This window comes from Syngnathoides biaculeatus, chromosome 7, assembly GCF_019802595.1.
Source record: "Syngnathoides biaculeatus isolate LvHL_M chromosome 7, ASM1980259v1, whole genome shotgun sequence".
In the NCBI taxonomy this organism is placed as follows: domain Eukaryota; kingdom Metazoa; phylum Chordata; class Actinopteri; order Syngnathiformes; family Syngnathidae; genus Syngnathoides; species Syngnathoides biaculeatus.
In genome coordinates this window covers 16,559,041-16,581,086 of record NC_084646.1, presented here as the reverse complement: position 1 = coordinate 16,581,086, position 22,046 = coordinate 16,559,041, and the positions used below count along the sequence as shown (strand labels likewise).

The following is a 22,046-nucleotide window of genomic DNA, read 5'->3' as shown; positions in this document are numbered from 1 at the left end:
AAATCACTACTCATTACCGGTATCACTTTCCAATGCTGTAACTTTGCAATGTTGTATATCACCACGCGCCAGGTTTACAAGACAATATCTCTGTGTGGATAAAATGATGCAGCCATACCAAGTGACTCCTCTTTTCTTTTGAGGCATTTTTTTTTTATATCTGTTTACCATGACAACAATAAAAGTCAACATATATTTAAGTGCAGCTGTTTTATTGAACCCAATTTACAAGGCACAGTCAGATTGGCATCACCAGAGCACATCTAAAGAAATGGGAAACTAATCCATCTTATTTGTGGTTGTAACTAGGCCAGATTGATATTTTCATGCATAAAAAACAGCCAATCATTGTTCTTAAGACTCCAGATGATTTGTAGGCATCTATGTTTGTCTGTATTACAAATGCCCTCTGCTGTGCTGCAGATTTTGTTGGTCCCCGACAGTCCTCTCTTGGCACACTGTGTGAAAAAGAGCTTATACATTCAGCTGGGTCCCCATTTCAGTTTTTGCTTAATTGAATTCTTGTTTTAACATTAATAATCTAACAGCTACCCAGAGAATTTGAAGAATGGTCAGGGGGGAATGTATTCACTCAGGGCTATTACCATGAATACAAAAAACAGCCAGTAAAAACACCTGCAAAGTCCGTAAAGCTGTGAGTGAAGGTGATGCAATGAAACACTACTGCTTTCATCAAAATCATTGCCTTTTAAATTATTGATCAGGCCCTAGATTCCCTGAGTTTTTCAGACTGAAGGTTTCCATAAATAGCCTGCAGTGGGTGCTCCATGCCTAGAAGTATCACCTTGTTTTTCTACCCTGTCTAGCAGCTACTGTAAACACAAATGAAAGATGAAAATATAAAAAGTTGGATAGGGACAAAACCTATTATATTAGATAAAATGTATTGATGCCCGATCCCCAAATAGCTCACTTCTTGCTTTATCAACTACAGCAATAACCTTATCGTCATCAAAATCCAGCATCTCTTATTCAGGGCCAGTGCTTCATGCTTTGGCCAATATACTGTACACTATTCAGATGAAACAACAAAAACCTATCCAGAGGGTGTTGGATGTTTCTAAGTGAGTGTGCCAAGTCCTGCATGTCACAAGGTCATATGGCACAAAAAGAGATGCTCTCCATAAGGCCAGTGTATCCATGCGACAAAGTTCAAACAGTAAAAAAAAAAAAGGGCCTTGCTTGTGCCGGCAAACTATTTTTGAAAAGTTTGATTAAAAAAATGACCCAAAATCAAACATTGATTTAACGCATATGCTTACCAAGAGAAATTCAATGATGATAGAAAATTAGTGACAAGAGTGTCAAAAAGAGAATAAAGTCAAATTAAAAGGAGAATAGAGAATATCTATTTAGAAATAGTGTTTGGTAAACCACTAAGACTCCACTGGTTGAATAATATTAAATTAAATCACTCAATGTAATTAGAAACAAACCAAAGTGGTCCAATCTTTTTAAATGAAACAAGTTGGAACTGGACCCAGCAAGCAGCAGGTTACAACACAGTAGTGAAATGGATGAGTGACTCTGAGTGGAGAGGTACAAATGACTCCAGACAAGAAAAAAAGAGTGATGCTGGAGAGCATGGGGAGAAGCTGCTGCACTGTCATGCGAAAATCAAGTCTTCCAACTCTCGCAGGGTGGTGATGGTAGCTGAGTTAGGAAGGGCCACTGACAAGGCAGTGGGCTTCCTGGTCATCTGTCTCACTGCGCAGCAGCTAAGTCTGTCCTTCAAAATATGTCTTTTATGTTATATCAATCCGTCATGCAAAAAAGATTATGTACCCCTGACATCGAGAACTTTGACAAATCATCTGATCACGTAGTCCTTCGTAAAATCAAATTCATCCAAGAGGTTGCTGTGTCAGGATGAAAATGAGCACACAACCATCTCTGTTGCTCTTTTGAGAACCAGAACAAAATTTTATGTGCATCCATGACAACATCCAGCCTTACTTTACACTAATACAGTTGCAGGGAAAGCAGAGACACCTGCTGAATTCAATCGCTGCCATTGATGGCTATACAGTAGAAGTCATATCCATGTTCACTGGGAGGGCTGGCAGGCAATAAGTTTAATGTGACTCAGGGGAAACGGAACAAAGACTTGGATAACATCTTGATTTTCTGTAAATTAGCTAATTTAGTCAAGTCAGCTGGGTGAGTAAAACGAGAAAGGCATAAGTGTTGTAAGATAAACAATGTGTGCGGATCCTGTCAAGAGTGCACTGTAAGTGAAGAAGTGTAGCCTCTCTAATGACCAATCAACACCCACCTTGGCACCATGGCATCTGTTAGTAGTACTCCAATGAACTCCGATTTGAGTGTGATTCTGCCATGAACTCAACATGCGGCCGGGATCCAATCAAACAGTGGAATAAGCGAGCTTGGGTCAAGGACCAATTCTGACATTTTGCAGAATGCCAACATTCAACCTTTTCTAAAAGTTCTACTACACGAGTTTTGCTCGATGAATACAGAAGGTGAAAAGAGAAAGGAGAAAAAAAATATCACAGTTATGCTTGAGGAGACTACGGCAAAGAAGAAAGCAGACTGATATCGAACTAGTGAACACCGGGTGACACTTTGAGACCTACAGATCTCTGAGGATGCAGCACAAAAGAGATGTTTTATAATGGGACAAAGTAGCTAAAACAGCATGTGAATAAAAGCCAATATTTTGTTTGTTCTATAATTTTCAGTTGTAGATTTCACTGGATGGGGTAAAGGTCTGACAGTTAAACATACAAATGCATTATTTTCATAATTAAGCTCTAGCAGCCCATTTAAACACGAGAGCAAGCACCCACAGCAGTCATGTGTGCCATACATCCCTTCTCAATATCATTTATCCTGTTCAGGGTCATGGAATGCGGGAGCCTATCCCATCAGACTTCAGGTGAAAGGCAGATTACACGTTTGCCGCTAGTCAGTTACAGGGCACATATAGACACATTCGTATTAACATTCACACAGTCACTGAGTGGGAACTGAAACCACAATGCCTTGATCGAAGTCAAGCGAATGTACCACATCACCAACAGTGACTTCAATCATGTAGGAATGATTCAATTGAAAAATTAAAATACAAGCTTTAAAATACTTTTGGTAAATTAATGATACTGTGTAAATTGTACAATATCTAATAACTGTTTTGGAAACAAGAGAAAAAAAAAATCCTAAATTTCCTTTAACACTAAAGCTCGCTTAAATTCTAGTTCAGGGATTACCAACATGTTGCACAAGGCTCCAGGTAAGCCCGCAAGGATCACAGTCTGTGCTGAAAATAGCTCATCAATTATAGGAAATTGTGATTTCCTGATAATTTTGGCAGAGATCATTTCAAAATGTTAACACATTTGCTGGGATGAACAGAAATTTAAAAAATAAACTGTTGGGATATTTATATTTATCCATTTCCTACCTTGTTAAATTACTCTTGGCAATTATTCAGAAATCATTAATAAAATGAGTGCAATCAAATGAATATCAATATTTTGTAATAATAACAACAAAGGATCATTTGAGTGAATTGTTTATATTAGTTGTTTGTATCAAACTGGTAGAACAAGTAACCAAGAAATATCTGTCAGTTTCAAAAGGGTTGGAAACCCCTATTCTAGATCTGTTGTCTATAATTCCACACAAGGATGATCCGCTTTAGTTAAAAAATGCATGGTTGCTTAGTTTAACTAAATGTTTCCTGGTTCTGCTGTAATTTTTTTTTTTTTTGTGTGTCCTATCAATGGACACTGGAGGAAAAAAATGTGCAAAATGAATCATACAGGTAATAACTCGTCCTGTGAGGTGTCTTGCTCCCTGTGCTGTACTTTGTCAGTTTTTAGAAAGAATAAACTGTCCCTATAATTTCAGCATGAATGTAGTTGTAAACTGATACGCTGATCTCTTAAGTTTACTGCTTTGTTACTGGAAACAATCTGGCTGGAGGGAGTGGGTGAAGACAGGTAGCATCTGTCCCCACCTACTGCCTTGGCAGCTTTTGCATCATCTGCTAGCTTTGGCAGCATCCTGGAAGCACATCAATATGGCTTTATGTAGCCAGAACCGCTAGTAGCTAGCATGCCAGTCACGCTCTCAAGCAACACTCACTCACAGTATGAGCATCCAAAGAGCACTGAGCCAACAGAGCTAAGCACAACTGAGCTTGCATTGAACAGGAAGGCCAAGTCTCCCTGGACCTGCTTTGGGGGAAAAGGGCCAGTGTCTGTCATCTAATCACATATGCGTGGTTAGAAGTGTGGCGCAGAGTCCACACATGTACACTTGATTTGAGCTTTATTTTAATGCTTTGCCCCAACAATCATTAAGTTGATGAATACATACAATACTAGGTTTTCACTTCTTTAGTCCGTAGAATTATTTTTGAAAAATTGACTTGTTATTGACATATTGTTATTTGCATTGCAGAAATAATCACATAGCCCGATGACCACTGTAAACCATTGAGGCAGATAGAAAGGAACCAACACACCCATCGGAGCTAACAGGAACATCCTAAATGGTGTGAACATGAACAAACTTTCTATTTCCACAGTAAAATGAAAAAAAAAACAAAAAACGTAAAGGTCATGCATCATGAGGTACAAAGCCTATAGCATTCAGAAAGGTTCAATAGCCTTGCTGGCATAACATCAGAGACCCTCCGAAGTCTCCTGAGATCCTCCTACACAGTTGTTCTGTCCAATTGAAACAGCATACAGATCATTTCAGTGGATTCACATTAGGCGTCTGTTTACAGGACATTTTTTTTCAACTGAAAATTGGTTAAGTCAAGCTTGTGCTTGTCAAAAGCTTTTTCAGCAATCTGTGCACCATGCAACCAGCAGGGAAATTACTGATACTTTAGAAGTTTTGAAACTGCATAAAGAATAAAGCAAAACCCAAAATGGTCAACAAAATGTTCAATCAGTTAGTCTAGAGTACAGCTCATTGAAGGCCACTTCTGAATATTTGGGTTTTTTTGCCCTTGGCCATGTGTTTTGAGGTGGGTTAACATCCTGTTGGAGGAACCATGATCTCCAGCTCAGACCAAGCTTTCTGACACAGGTAGCAGATTTTGCTACAAAAGGTCTTGATAGTCTGAGATTTCATTAAGATTGACTGAAGAAACCCTATGCCAGATGCAGCGAAGTACCCTCAGAACATAACAATATCTCCCACGTATCAAGATGTCCTGTTTTTTTTTTTCTTTGTGGACTTGATTTTTTTTTAAAATTTGATAGTAGGTGTTGAACTGATGATGAAATGATTATTTGACGTCGACTTTACAACCTGGCAATGACAGTTAGAGCATAACCTTGAGTAATCGCAAATCACATGGTTTTGCAATTTGCACTGACAACACTGACGCCTGGAAGCAGCAGGTAAGGAGGGGTCCTCGCAATAATTAAGCAGCAGTGCTTCAATTTTATGTTAATATTTTACCAAAAAAAATGAGACCAGTAGAGACAATAATTTGCAAAATCTGAAAGTTTACTCTCGTGATATAAAAGCAAAACCACTATGCACGGCCATTTGAAGAAGCATACACTTATGCGTGCTGTCTTGGAGGTGACACGGTGACCAACTAGTTAACACATCTGCGTCACAATTCAATTTACTTGTTCTCTCCAGTTTTCTCTGGGTATTGTGGTTTCCTCCCCATTCAAAACACATGAATGGTAGGTGAAGTGCACATTTGAATTGTGCACAACTGTGAATGTGTGCACGTACGGTGCCACATTGACTTTAGAAATTTGACAGGTGGGCGTAATTCCAGGTCTTGTGTGACTGAATCGTGGATAGTGATTTTTTTCAGAAAAGGTGTTTTGCTGAGCCTAGGAGCTTGATTTTAACTTCTGAGTTGTAGCCATCATTTCCTGTATTGATTGGCTATTACCATAAGGAACATGCTGGTAGAAAAGTGATAGTTGATGTTATACCCCTCTAAAACCGCAATAGTTTCTTAAATTAGACATTCAGCCTTTGGCCAGACTTCACTGAACAAGAATTTAGTAGTCCATTGGATACTAAAAACCCGATGCTCATTGTTGACTTTGCTTTTTGTCGGTCCACTAATGGATGAAAAAAGGGTTCAGAGGAGTAGAAGAGTAAAAACAGAAAAACCAAAGTCAAGTCAGTGTATCACTGCACATACTGTGCTACCTGATGGAACCACTTGGCATTACAGGACAAGGTCCAATGAATGTAGCCATGATTTTGATATGATTTCAGCAATTGTGCACTAATCTTTGAAGGACCGGATTCAAATGATCAACAAACCGGATGAGGCCGCATGGCATAGCTTGCCCACACCTGTTCTAGGTGTGTCCTGCAATTGGCCTTTCAACCAGTTCAGGATGCACCCCACCTCTTGCCCAGAGTCAAATGATAGACGTCAGCACGCCCAAAACGGGAAATTAATAAATGGATGAGATTGTCTGGGGTTCATGGCAGAGCAACTGGGGAGAGTCAGTGAGCTTGTGTTTGGAGGAGGAAGGCAAAGGTTGCTTGAATGCAGCAAAATAGCAAGTGAAACAATACTTAAAACTATCAATGACATCCACCTACACCAACGGGCAAAATCCAGGTCAATCAACCCCTTCTCTGTAGATATAAAGATGAAGAGACTAGCTGAAATGCTCTGATTTTTGTCCGTAGTACATTCTCCCACAAGCTTTATAACCTGTCAATGCACACACACTTTGACAAATTCTACCCTTGTCAGTTTCAAGTTATTTCAGTGACCATTGCGAGTTTTCCTTTTCTTTAACATGAGAATACCAACCATTTTGTCCATTTGCGTATATGCCAGTAAAGGGTATTAAAACAAACTATTCAGAAATGAACAGGAGGGGCAAACAGGTGGCAAATTTTTCCACAATTATCCACTAGGTTATATATTCATTTATCATACAAAATCATTGTCTGTGTGATGACTGATTAATGACTAAGAATTTATTTTAAGAACACCAGTTGTTAGAGCCCATGAAGAGAAAAAAAATGTAAAAGAAAAAAACTCATGAAAACTGTCGGGCTGCAAGCCTGCCTGCCAACATGTGGGTGTCATTGGGACAGTGCTGATTAATGAAAGTGTGAAAGCCAGTTAACACAGGAAAAAGTCAAGGGAGAAGCATACTGACCATTTTGAAAATTGGCTTTTTCATTGGACTACTTGGACGGCATTCTGCCATTTGATGTTGACCTGTTACATCACACTGGTCGTGTGATAGCATCATTTAGTTTCAGGGCCTGCAAGACCAGGATGTGGTGAGGAAGGCAAAACAGTGTATGCAACATCAGCAAAACCACATATGCTTTCCATTGACTCAGGCATGACTCCCGGTAACTGTTAAGTTAACGCAACCTGGACTTTTTCGTCTAGTAGGGACTACTTCAGAAGGGACAAAGTGACTAACTTTTGTCCCATAAATCATTAGAAGTCACAGTTAAGACGACACAAGATAAAGTCTTCCACTGTGTAGCCTAAATATTAGGGGCCGGTTGTTCAAATCTCAGTTATTTTAACCAACGGTCAACACCTAACCAAACAAATAACCGTGCATTGTTCAAAACATGGTCATGTCTTTAGTTAATGGCACCATCAAAGTTAACCGTGTGGTTGACGTCACTGGTCAGCACCAATATATCCCACAATCCCGACCATTTTTTTTACTTCCGGTTTTGCATGAGCATACCTTCACACATGTTTGCAAACTTTCCTGTAAGATTGAACAACCATGAACTTATTACTGTATTGTACACAGTAACAGTCTACAGCAGAGGTGCTTAAAATTTTTTGCCCCAAGATCTATTTTAAGCCGCCAACCTCACGTAATTTTTGTATATGCTTTTAAGCACCCCTGGTCTACAGGAATAATTATAACGTGTTTATTGTGATAATAGATATCATATTGAAATGACATTCACTGAATTTAATTTTGTATTAGTAATATTAATGTACCAAAAACATACAGCTCTCTGTTTTGTACTTAAGATTGAATACAGAGAATGGGCATTGCTTGCAATTACAAGAGATTTTGGACTGTCTAATGTTTTGTTTTTTAATTCATAATATTTTGTAACATAATAATCAATATTTAAATTTAAATACTAATGACATATACATATATATATATATATATATATATATAATATACTGAGGTGGGTTAACTTTAACGTCAAGTTAACAGCCGTATAACGTTACCCGAGTTTTGGACAAGATAACGGCGCCATTAAAGTTAATGGTTGGTAAAGTCTACTTATTCAGTTTTAAAAAAATAACTGAGTTTTGAACAACTGGGGCCAGGTTGCTAAGTTAAATCATACTTTTATTTAAACTCATGTCTGCTTCAGGGAAGTCATAGGAAGATAAACGTAAAAGTGAAGAGACACTTTTTGGGTAAAGAGGCAGATTGGTGTGGGTGATAAAAGGTTTCACATCATGGCCACAGCCTTTCCAGTTATGACTCACAGCTTTGAACCGGTCTACGACAAAAATGAGCTCTACACAGCAGTGAGAGCAACTTCATGTGTATGTCCACAAAGATTCACCAGTCATCTTCCATAAGCAAAAATCACACAAATATCTGATTTAAAAAATAAAAAAAAAAAAACAAGTGTAATCATTTATTTGCCCAATTTGAAACCATTGACACATTACCGAGATGATTTAGAAATGTTTTTAGATGAAATCAGGTCTGAGTCCACAACCTTGATGCAAATGGCTGAGCTGAATCCATATGTCTGACCTTAGTGCAAATATTGCTGCGTATAGGTGTGCTCCAGGGAGCACGAGTCCGGATATGAGGCTGACCCTGAATCATATGCAGGGAGGAAGTGGGTTAGTACAGTGGAGGCTTGTGGTTTATGAGTTTGCTTTAAAATCCAATAGCAGAACTACATCCAAGGACAACTTTGAGTCTACTCTCTACTTGAGTGAGCAGCTGCACAACAATTTACAAAACACCTCTTTCATGTCAAAATCAAGTCCACAAAATAAGACACTTGTAGCTAGTGAAATATGCAGTAAAATATTTGTGTGATATACAACTTACTGGTGACACTGGGTTCTATTGTAAAGTATGGACAAATTTATTTGCAATATTCCCAAATGCTACAATATAACATTGCCAACAGTTGCTTTCCAGGCCTGCCTCTCCACCTTTTGTCCAGGCGGTGACCACCGGAATGTTTGACCACTGCAAATAGCATACCAGTTAATACAACTTGCTGATGCAAGCGTGAGCTTTCCAAAACAATCTTTGAGGGGTTAGGGTGCAACGAGAAAAGTGGCTACGTTACAAACTGAGCGGCAGCAGGAAAATGTAGGCTGAGAGGTCAATCGCATACGAAGAAATTGCATTCCACTATGTAACTCAAACATTGCAGCTGAGCTTCAGCTGACTTTCCCCTGACCTTATTTAGGAAAAAAATATAACGTGCAGAAAAAGGATTGCAAATGTTTTTTGTTTTGTTTGGGGGGGGTGCCACTCAGTTGTATTCTTACTTAGATTCTTGTACATCTCTCTCTCTCTATGTATTTATATATATATATTTATATATATATATATACACACACACACACACACACACACACACACACACACACCACACACACACACACACAGTGAAGAAAATAAGTATGTGAAGACCCTGCTATGTTGCAAGTTCTTCCACTTAGACATCATGGAGGGGTCTGAAATTTTCATTGTAGGTGCATGTCCACTGTGAGAGAGATAATCTAAAAAGAAATTTCCAGAAATCACAATGTGTGATTTTTTTTTTTTTTTTAACGAATTGTGTGATACAGCTGGAAATAAGTATTTGAACACCTGTCTATCAGCTAGAATTCTGACCCTCAAAGACCTGTTAGTCCGCCTTTAAAAGTGCACCTCCACTCCATGGATTATCCTGAATCAGATGCAGCTATGTGAGGTCGTTACCTGCAAAAAGACACCTGTCCACCCCATAGAATCAGTAAGATTCAAACTTGTAACATGGCTAAGACCAAAGAGCTGTCCAAAGAGACCAGAGACAAAATTGTACAAATCCACATGGCTGGAAAGGGGTACAGAGAAATTGCCAAGCAGCTTGGTGAAACAAGGTCCACTGTTGGAGCAATCATTACAAAATGGAAGAAGCTAAACATGATGGTCAATCTCAATCGGAGTGGAGCCCCATGCAAGATATCACCTCGTGGCGTCTCAATGATCCTTAGAAAGGTGAGGAATCAGCCCAAGACTACACAACAGGACTTAGTCATTGACCTGAAAAGAGCTGGGACCACCGTTTCCAAGGTGACTGTTGGTAATACACTAAGACATCGTGGTTTGAAATCATGCATGGCACAGGAGGTTCCCCTGCTTAAACTAGCACATGTCAAGGCCAGTCTTAATTGCCAATGACCATTTGGATGATACAGAAGGAGTCCTGGGAGAAAGTTTTGTGGTCAGATGAGACCAAAATTTAAATTTTTGGTCATAATTCCACTAACCGTGATTGGAGGAAGACGAATGATGAGTTCCATCCCAGGAACACCATCCCTACTGTGAAGCATTGGGGTGGTAGCATCATGCTTTGGGGGTGTTTTTTTTTGCACATGGCACAGGACCACTGCATTATATTAAGGAGAGAATGACTGCGGCCATGTATTGTGAGATTTTGGGTGACAACCTCTTTCCCTCAGTCAGATCATTGAAGATGGGTCGTGGTTGTGTCTTTCATCATGACAATGACCCGAAGCACACAGCCAGGAAAACCAAGGAGTGGCTCCGTAAGAAGCATATCAAGGTTCTGGCATGGCCTACCCAGTCTCCAGACCTAAACCCAATAAAAAATCTTTGGAGGGAGCTGAAACTCTGTGTTTCTCGGCGACAGCCCAGAAACCTGTTTGATCTAGAGAAGATCTGAATGGAGGAGTGGGCCAAAATCCCTCCTGCAGTGTGTGCAAACCTGGTGAACAACTACAGGAAACCTTTGACCTCTGTAATTGCAAACAAAGGCTACTGTACTAAATATTAACGTTGGTTTTCTCACGTGTTGAAATACTTATTGGCACTTGTATCACACAAATAAATCATTAAAAAGTCATACGTTGTGATTTCTGCATTTTTGTTTTTAGATTATCTCTCTCACAGTGGACATGCACGTATGATGAAAATTTCAGACCCCTCCGTGATTTCTAAGTGAGAGAAGCAGGGTGTTCAAATACTTATTTTCTTCACTGTATATAAGTTGAGAGGTAACATGTATCAATCCTTTCCAGGCTGCTCTTCTGACTAAGAAAACCAGAAAGTTGGTAAATCCTTAGCAACTGCCACAACAACTGCTTATACAACACATTACGGTAAAAGGCCACCAATGCATTGCATTGGCCAACTTCAAAATAAAAGCCTACTACATATTACATGGATATTCATGCTCTAATTATTAATCTGAAAAACTGCACACCACCCAACGTTAATGTCACAAAAAGTATGAAAACTGAAATCCAGTAATGATGATCTCATCCCAATTTACTCACAAACAGATTCACAAAGTGGGAAATCTGGGACTGTTTATCTGATAAACTTGAGGGAAGCCATGATTGATTCTGTCATATGAATGCCAACAGTTGGATACACAGGTTTATTCTACCCTTTGTCATTTAATGGAAAAGATGTATTGTTGTGGCTGTCACAATTCATCATTGCCATATACAGATGAAAGAAGATACTACATGTTTGTAATTGATGAATAATCATTTTGATACAAATTATTGAAATTCAATATATTACCATGGCACCCCTCCTGATTTCTCTCATAGCACCCACATTGGGCAACACTGCTTTAGCCAATAATAGATTCTTAAAACTTTTTGTTGCTCCATGATCCGAATTCATTAACAAATTAAACAGTCAATATATTCTTGCTTCCTTTACAGCAGCATTTCATTCTTCGTGGTCCAACAGCAGCATATAGACCAGTACTATAAAAGAATGAGCAGGAACTACATTAATCTTGCAGAAATTAATTAATACCTACAGTAGCTATCATGTTTGCACAGAATGAACAGCCTCTTTGAGTCAAAAGGGTCAGGCAAGTTCTCAACATAAAATTAGGTCAAAGATGGGGAAATGAGATCACCAGTGATAAAAATGACCGCTTACCCCCATTAATAGCTGCTGGGGATGCCACATGCACTATCAGATCAAATGTTCTCTCCGGGTTCTCCCTAAAAACAAGAGGGGAAGACATAAATGGTAAAGGATTATTCATATTCTCAGTTTATTTGAGTTCATCCGAGAATTATCCTTGATAGTCTTAAAATTGGTTACACTTATTTTACCATCGCCACCATTTACGCTGTCACCGAACGCTATTTTGATACCATAAAGACACGAAGATATACATGACAGCTTATCTGTGCCAGACATAGGACACGTGTTGTCACATCTTTAAGAACGTTAGCAGTGCTGCTAACAAGTAGACAGAGCCGCAGACTCCTGACCCAAAAAGCTGTCGAGCCAGCTGGTCTGGCTCTTAAATCCACAACTGAAGAGGGCTCAAATAACGGCTGGGATTTGCTCTTCATCTCCTTCTTCTCCGTGCATGCAAACGTCTATTTGACTTTGTACAACTGTTCGGGCTTACTTGATTCGGCTGTCCATGTTTTAGCTACCGCATCGCGACAGCTCCGTGCGGTTCGGCTTCTCCGCTATCCGACAAATGTCCCCTCCGTCGTCCTGGTTCCGGCGGGTCCCTCTTTCTTATCTGGCCCCTGTAGAAAACTGCCACATCTCCACGTGAAAAGTAACGGCGTGCTTCGTCCTGTTGCGTTACCCTGGGCCTGGGTCGGTCAGCACACTGCTGATTTCCCACAACAAACATCACTCCAGGAAGTGCTGTCAGGCCGCCAGTGACGTCACCACGTCGGGAACGTCTCTCTAAAACGTCTGTTACGTCCGCAGACTTTCATAATTCGGCATCTGTTTTTAAAACACAAAAAGATTCCAATGTACTTCATGCGATTAGTCATGCTTTGGTAAGTAATAATAATAATAATTACCATCATTATTATTTCATTGAGTCCTCACATAAATCGTGAGTCAGGTACAGACAGGGACAGAGTGGAAAGGGGACTAGGGTTGAAAACCACAGCAGAACAATACTCTCTGTATTTGAACACAAGTAACATGACATATAACAATTTGTGAATTGCGGGATGGGGGCGACACTTGGTGAAGACATGCAATAACATACCAAGAGAACCAGATACTGTAAAAGAGGACAGAAAGGGGTAATACAGCGAATGGGAAAAAAAAAATAATTGTCTAAATACCTGTAAGAACCTTTCACTTAATATTAGTTTTGTATAACATGTGTTGTTATTTGTGATTCCAGCACAAGTCATTAAAGCCTATAATGTTTCTATCAAAATAATTAGTGTAGGAACACCATATCAAATGCATGTTAGTCAACTGGTGTGCGAGCCCGTCCAGCAGGGGAAGCAACCAGAGGGGTTCCACCACTCATCCAGGACCCACAAAGATCCTGTGCCCAAAGCACTAACCTACTCCCAAAGGGAGGGGCGCAAGCACCGGACCACTGCCACCCACACCTACGCAAACCATCAGAGAGCCCCACCACTACCCCCGCCCACATTACCCCCAGAGAATGGGGACCCCAGCCATCAACAGGGCCCAACGAAGGAGCCACCAGCCACCCACAAAAAAGAGTCACCGCCTGCCTAAGCGAGCCCAAGCGCCTGTCATTAGTAGGGTTGGAAATCGAAAATTAAGAGCCAACTTGGACCGAGGCTCCGGCCCTCTGGGAACCGCCAAAACCCAAAAACCCTAGGTCCCAAGAGACAGTCAGCCGGTCACTCATAGTCCAGGCCCCATCTGGACAAATAACCATTCATAGTCACATTTGCACAAAAGGGCAAAATAATCTTCATTTAACCTAAGAAGTATATTTTGGGCATGTGGTAGGGAGAAAGCATGGGGGGAAACGTGGAAATTCTACAGTATATTAACATGTCCGAACAGAGGTTTTAACCAGGATATTCTGACTACCAGGGCAGACCTGCTTACCACTTGTACAACATTCTCCTAGATCTGAATCAAAGTAGAAAATTATTGCATAGTGTGGATCCTCAAATGTGACTTATTGTAGTCAAAAGGTGGATCCTCAGTATATTTGTTTAGTCTAATCTCTACACTCTTGTACAGCAAAAAGTGGAAGTATTGTTTGTTTCATGGTCTGACTCACTAACATGAACTTCCATTTGTCAAGAGACTCAGTTCCTTATTTGTCAGGGGACCAACTCCCTAAAGTCAAACCTGCTGGCAGAATCAATTACTATTCTGACACTTCAATTTCCATCCTGAGGTCGATTAATGTCTGCCTGAACATTGTCTTTGTTACCTGAAGCCAACCGATCTCAGAGGATCTTAAATTCTCTTTAGGCGATACTTTACCTTTTCAGTGTTTACAGTTACTCTCATACTCAAGCGCTATTTGTCTGATAAATCAAATCTTGGGTGTGCCGCTCTCCCTTCGGCAGACATTCTTTTGGATCAAAGCCAGATTTTTCACAGGCAGACAAAAAGGTAATTAAGTAGAAGGAAAATGAAGCATATGGTTTCAGCCAATGAAAGCAGGAGTGTATATAAATATACATATCCAGGATATACACACACACACACGCATATATATATATATATATATATATATATTATATATATATATATGTATATATATATATATATATATATATATATATATATATATGTATGTATGTGTATATATATATACATACATACATACATATATATATATATATGTATATATATATATATATATATCCAACCAAAACCAAAATGCGGGAAAAAACTGAAATTAGAGGAATTGCAAAGCTGATTGTATGCAAGTGTTTGTCAGAGTCAATATTGAGGAAAACCAGCAAGACATTGTAATCAAAGATGACGCCACAAACACTAAACTCAAGAAAATCATCACCCGTGGAAAGAATTTTTCTTTTTGGGAGAAAGAATGATTCATGGCGGAGGTAGTGCCTTCTGTGCTTGGGTTTCTGACATTCAAGAATTTTCCATCCAATTCAAAAAAGCACAGGTTTATTAATTAGCTTAAGTGTATAATGTGATTATTGTTTCCAGTTTATTATTTTCTCCCCAAGATGGAGTTTTGATTTCTTCCTTGTTTGGTTGAGTTTAGATCACAGGATGTTGCTGATCTTTGTCAAGAGTGAATCTCTGAAGCCCTTTGAGACTATTTAGTGATTTAGGGCTATACAAATTATGTTGACTTGACTATTAATGCTCCAGCAATTTTTTGGGTGCAATACTTTAATTTGTTGGAAAGCTAGCTTGTCGAAAGTCAGGCTAACTACACTATATTCTGTCATGTTTCAGGATTAAAATTATTACATTGATTTCCCCACTGCCAAAACAAAACATTAAAGGTCTACCGACACATAAACCATGATTTTTAGTATGTTTTTAATTTAAAAAAAAAAGGCAGCTGGAATGGACCCCTCCGTTTTTTACCACAAGTCATTATGTTGTCGTATATGGATTTTTTGTATCTCTCGCCATGAAAATCTTCTCAAGGAATTCGTTTTGGAGAAGAAGCCGGAAGTGACGTTTTTTACAGATGCCCACACTGGCGGGTTTGTGTGTTTATACCAGTTTTACCGGCAGAAAAGTAGCTGTTTTTTGTCTCGTTGGTTTGCTGGATTTTGCTCGAACACTTGGGAGGATGGATCACACTTTTCCAAAAGACCCGGTTCGTTGTGAAAAATGGATTGCACAGGTGCAAAGGATGAGAGCTTTGTGGGTTCTAAATGACTGGTAGGTGTGTATCGAGCTATTAAAAAAATAATAGTTGGGGGATGACGTAATCCTTCTCTCAGAACGTAACAAAAGATCTGTGTCATAATAACTTAATGTACGTGAGTCAGGGGTGCTAAATGTGTCGATGTGCGCAGGCTGGAGTTGTTCATCGCTGCCACCGCCGGGTAGTTTGGCTGCGTGCGAGAGGAGAAAGGAGCTCTCCCCCCCACCAGCCACCAGTGTCTGGGCACCCCTGATGTCGTTACTTCACCCGCCATGGGTCCTCCTGAGTATGCTGCATACTGCCATACATACTGTCAGGGAGTCACTTGTTAGTTAGACATCATCCGCATATCATCTAAATATGGCTTGAAACGATAGGGTAATATTGCCCGGGTCACTTCACTCGATTGTGAGATGTTCTTTTCTTCAAAAAGAGCTTCTGTGTCAGAAGGGGTGTCGGAAAAATCCGAAAATCTCTGTTGTTCTTCTCCCAGAGCAGGTGGCACAACGTCTTCTCAATGGCGACTGTCCCAGTGTGACGTCTGCTGATGATGATGCAGGCTATATGGCCACCACTTTGATGTCAAGTGAGACTAACGCAACTTTGCGCATGAATGACACTTATCTTCGCTCATATTTATTTTTTCGTTTAGACGAAGTGTGTAATATTATATGTAATTTTCATAACAATGTAAATTTGAAAATGTATATCGGGATATTGGTAGACCTTGAAAGAAAAGCTAAAAGTAGCAATTATTTGGTTAGTTTCGACCAGTTCATTTTTTTTCCACCAATAATGTTTGGCAGTGGCCAAATAAATGTTTCATATAAATGTAGCTTTTTTTATGGATTTATGTCAGATATACCAATCTATTGTAGACAGTATAAAAACATCATGTTTTTGCTCTTTGCATGAGTATTCTCTGGGTATAAAAAAAAAATAATTTGTAAATCAACGATGTATTTTGGGTTGAAAAATTATTTCCTTTTTACTTTTAAAGTGGAACTGTCATCCCTATAAACATTCTAAAATAGATATTGTAATAAAAAATACATATAACAGTATTCACTTCAATGTCTTTACGAAAAAATTAATGTGAGCGGATCGTGCGTCATCCATGCGCAAAAATGCGCAATTGAGTGTCCCTCGACATTCAAGTGGTCGCCATATTAGTCGCGTCCTCTGTTCTTGACGTCATCGTCACTTCCGCCGCTGAAAACGCGCAGTGCCTCCTACTATGGAAGCCGAACAACAGAGATATTCGCATTTTTCCGACGCCCCTTCTGACATCGAATCTCTTTTCGAAAAGGACAACACCACACAGCCGAGTAAAGTTACCGGGGCAATATTACACTATTGTTTCGAGCCCTCAGGGCAATATTACACTATTGTTTCGAGCCATATTCAGGTGATATGCGATCACGGCAAAACCGCATCCCCGTCCGATCCACTTCCGCGGCGGAGATGAGCCATCGCGGCTCATCGCATCCGGCCGGTGTGGCTTATGACAGAGCCGAGCGGTGCTGCTTTAGGGGGCTGTTCACAGTCGAGCCGGGGCGGTTTATGCGCGCACGCGACTGAGTAACGCATTCTCGGCTGGGTTCTTCAGAGCCGCCCCTGTCGCAAAGCCCAACGCGCAGCCTTCGCAGAAGCTGTGACTGCCGAACGCTGCGCCTCAGCCGGTGTGGCTGATTTTCAGTGCTGTGGTGTCATATAAGGAGGAGGTGGATCCAAGCCATGCTGCTTTTAGGGGTTTGTTTAAAGCCGCCGCAGTACGCGATGAACACTTTCGAGACGAGGCTGAGTGAAACATTGATGGCTGGGAGATGCATACATCGACACATTTCATGCGCGGATCATTTGTTACGTTATGAGAGAGACCGATTACGTGGTCCGCCCCAAACTATTATTTTTTTAGTACCTGTATGCACACATCGACACATTTCATACGCGGATCTTTTGTTACGTTATGAGAGACCGATTATGTGGTCCGGCCCAAACTATTATTTTTTTTTTAGTAGCTGTATACACACCTACTTTTTATTTGGAACCCACGAAGCTCTCGTCCTCTACAATCGATTTTTCACAACGAACCGAGTCTCTTGCAAACTTATGAAGGGTAAATCCATACTCCTGAGTGTTCAAGCAATGTCCAGCAATGCAATGAGCCAGCATTTTGGCTAACACAAAGGAACGACGAGCTACCTTCCTGGAGGTAAAACTAATGGAAACAAACGAGTCCACTAGGGGGCGCTGCTGTCCTTTACGTCACTTCCTGCTTCTTCTTGAAAACATCCCTGAGATGATTTTCATGGCGGGAGTTACATAAAGCTGTATACGTCAAAATCACGTTTTGTGGTGAAAAAACACATGGGACCATATTGGCTGTGGGTTTTTCATTCATAATATACCAAAAATCATCACTTTCATGACAGGCCCACTTTAAGCACAAGTCTGTAGCGCCGGAGAAAAGGAGTCGGAGGCGGAGTGTCGGACACAGAAACAGTACTTGCTTTATTGTTCGACATCACCAAACTACTCGCATAACGGCGGGAACTCTCTTAACCTTTCCTCCGGAAGCGCAACAACAAAAACAGTCCGTGCGGAACCCCGCACCCTAACTCGAGGTCCCGCGGGTGAATTATGTAAACACCACACAAGCCCCCCCAGAATTCACCCATAGTCAAAATCCTTGTGCCGTGGAGGGATGATGACCCGACCCCGGTGAGTGTGCACTGTAGGGGCCGATGGGGGCGGGGCCGCACTGTCCATTGAGTCACGGGACAAGGGCTCAGGCGGGGTCAAGGGTACCCCGGCGGGCGCAGGGGCACAGGGCAAAGGGGGACGACCCCGGCGCGGGGGGAGGGCCAACCCCAAAGGCTGGGCAATGTCCAGGTGCGCGGGTTTGACCCTGTCCACGGAAACAGTCTCGGGTCTGCCGCCAATGTCCACGAGCAGGCTCTTATCCCCGTGCTCCAGGACCCTGAACGGCCCGTCGTATGGGGGGCGGAGAGGTCCACGGTGGGCGTCATGACGAACAAACACAAAATCCGCAGAGCGCAGGTGACGGGGCAGCCGGGCAGCTGGGGTGCCATGTTGCGACGTGGGAACCGGCGCAAACCCTTTTGCGGCCTCCAGCAGGGAGGACCGTTGCCTGGCTGCGGACCAGGGCGCTGTGGCGTCCGGGATGAATTCGCCGGGGACCCGCAGTAGCTGGCCGTAGACGAGTTCGGCGGATGAGGACAACAGGTCCTCCTTGGGGGCGCACCTGAGGCCGAGCATGACCCACGGGAGCTTATCCAACCAGTTGCCGTCCGTCAAGCCGGCACGCAGGGCTGCTTTCATGGAGCGGTGGAACCGCTCGCAAAGACCGTTCACCTGGGGGTGATAGGCGGTAGTGCGGTGCAGCTTGACCCCCAAACTCTCAGCGACTGCGTTCCAGAGTTCAGAGGTAAACTGAGGGCCACGATCTGAAGAAAGGTCGCACGGTGTCCCGAAGCGTGCAACCCACGTGCCGATGAACGCCCGGGCCACGTCTGACGACGTTGTCGAGGAGAGGGGAACGGCTTCGGGCCAGCGGGTCGTCCTGTCCACCATGGTGAGCAAGTAGGTGAATCCGTGCGAGGGAGGAAGTGGACCTACCAAGTCAACGTTGACGTGGTCAAACCTCCTCTCGGGGACAGCAAAGGGCTCCAAGGGGGCTTTTGTGTGGCGATGCACCTTAGCCCGCTGACAGGCCACGCACGAGTCGACCCAGGCCTGCACATCTTTCTTGAGACCGCGCCACACGAACTTCTGGGCCACCAGCCTCACGGACGGTTTCCTTCCGGGGTGGGAGAGGTTGTGGACCGCCTCGAAAACAGCTCTTCGCCAGTTTGCAGGGACCAGCGGCCGAGGCTGGTCAGCCGAGAGGTCGCACAGCAACCTGACGCCCGAGTCACCAACCGCGACTTCCTCCAGGCGCAAACCCGTGTCAGAAGTCTTGAGGGCCTGCACCCCGTGGTCCGAGGCCTGGTCTGCGCTCATGCGGGAGTAGTCGAGACCCAGATGCACAGTGCCGACGATCGCCCTGGAGAGGCAGTCCGCGACCACATTGGATTTGCCGGCGATGTGTTGGATGTCCGTAGTGTACTCAGAGATGAACGACAGTTGGCGTTGCTGGCGGGCGGACCACGGCTCGGCCACCTTGGACATGGCGAAAGTGAGGGGTTTATGGTCCACATATGCCGTGAACTCACGGCCTTCCAATAGGGAGCGGAAGTGGCGGATCGCCAGCCAGAGGCTGAGGAGCTCTCTATCGAACGTGCTGTATTTGCGCTCCCTGGGGACCAGCTGACGGCTGAAAAAGGCAAGCGGTTGCCAGGCGCCGCCGACCCACTGTTCGAATACGGCTCCAACAGCGTAGTCCGATGCATCGGTAGTGAGAGCGACAGGGGCCCCGTGGGTCGGGTGAGCCAGCATAGCGGCACGACTCAGTGCGGCCTTCGTAGCCTCGAAGGCTTCCATCCTCTCGGCCATCCATTCAACGTCCCGGTTGGGGGCCTTGTCTTTAAGAGCCTCATAGAGCGGGCGCATGATGTGGGCCGCCCGGCGGATGAACCGGTGGTAGAAAGTCACCATCCCCAGGAACTCCGAGCCGAGCGAGGTAGGGGAAAAGCGGAGACGGCCTCCACTTTTGTACGGTTACTTAAGTAGGGGAGCGACTTAAGTACGTATACTTTTCCCTGGGTTCTTTTTGCACAAGTATTAGTATTTTTACTTACAGTAAGTGCTGAACACCAGTACTTGTCTCATGTAATTCATAGACACATTTTAAAAAGTAAACAGTTGAAGATTTGCTTGGTCGTTTAATGTCACGCTTTATGAGTGGGCAGGCAATCAAGAAACCCAACTATTTGTATATGAACAATAAATTTGGAAATTTTCATTTTCTGACCTCTATAAATGTGTGAAATAGGCAGTCAAAACCAAGCACAGCTTGCAGCAAAGTCAACACAGTCACAGACATTTTTGAATGCAGTCTGCATTTATTTGTGTTCATCTGACTGCTCCTTCGCAGACAGATGAAGAAATATCTTTTGGAGAAAATCAAAATTCATGCATCTGTTTCCCCCCAAGGTAGATACATTTGCAGGGTTTTATTTTTATTATAATCATCTGAGGGTAAATGAACCTCACAATGTCAATCATAAAAACACTTGTCAGATTTCATTATACTTAATACTCGAGTAGACACATCATCAGTGGCTTCCAGGACAAGATAACCTTGAAAGGAATCATTATTGTGTACTCATCAACCTTGCAGTTCTCAGTCTGAGCCCTCATATCACTTTAATATTATGGGAAAGTATCCTTCCACCCAGTCAAGGAGATTGAAAATAAGATTTCTTTGGGATTATAAGGATTTACCTACATGGTAAATTACATATGGTTAGTATGCTAAATACACAACATTACACTGTCAAGGGTCACAGAGGGACAAAAGGCATTAACACAAATGTTTTAATGATGTAAATTCTTCACTGGGATTAATTCCAAATTATTCACAGACCAGTGGATCACATATGTATAACATAACACCATACTGTTTATACAGTATTTAGATGTGGGTGATTTTCTACATTTGCATAATTTTCAAACATTTGAACGCTTATGTAGATACATTTCACTACCTTTAATTTTTTACAGTTTGTTCTTCTAAAGGCACGACCGTGAAATTGAAATTCCTCATATGTTTTGTCATGTACTGTAAATGATGGTGAAATTAGTATTTCTAGTCAACACAGATGGCTCAATCAGTCATCATATTCCAATGTGCATGTCATTACACACCATCAACAATATTTGTTCACATCTAGACAATTTATTGAAGACTCTTGTCATCCACAATTATGAATTTGAGGGTGAATAGTTGTTTGTGTACCATGCCTTGTGATTGGCTGGTAACCAGTCCAGATACTACACCGTCTCTTGCCCAAATTCAACTAAAATGAAATCCAAATCACCTATGACACTAATTACCATAATGGATGAATGGTTGTATGAATCAGCTCATGGTTTTCACTCCCGCAGATACGTCATCCTATACAAGAATTATAAAGTCTGCCACGACAAAGATGATGAAGCAGAGTTTGGATTGATTGTTAGAGAAGCAAGGTACACTCTTAGCAGTATTATTGTGTTGT

The 22,046-nt window shown here is 42.0% G+C and overlaps 1 protein-coding gene across 4 annotated transcripts in view; it reads right to left on the bottom strand.

Moving 5' to 3' along the window:
• The window catches only part of dennd1b (DENN/MADD domain containing 1B), a 127,896-nt gene extending 114,964 nt beyond the window's left edge, over window positions 1–12,932 (bottom strand). For all 4 annotated transcript variants that reach the window (XM_061825999.1, XM_061826000.1, XM_061826001.1 and 1 more), the window contains exons 1-2: window positions 12,655–12,932; window positions 12,171–12,235 (exon numbers count right to left, since the gene is read on the bottom strand). In XM_061825999.1, coding sequence (XP_061681983.1) covers window positions 12,171–12,235; window positions 12,655–12,671 — 82 coding nt within the window. In that variant the 5' untranslated portion in view covers window positions 12,672–12,932. The remainder of the gene's footprint in view (window positions 1–12,170; window positions 12,236–12,654) is intronic.
• Between the last annotated feature and the right edge of the window lie 9,114 nt (window positions 12,933–22,046).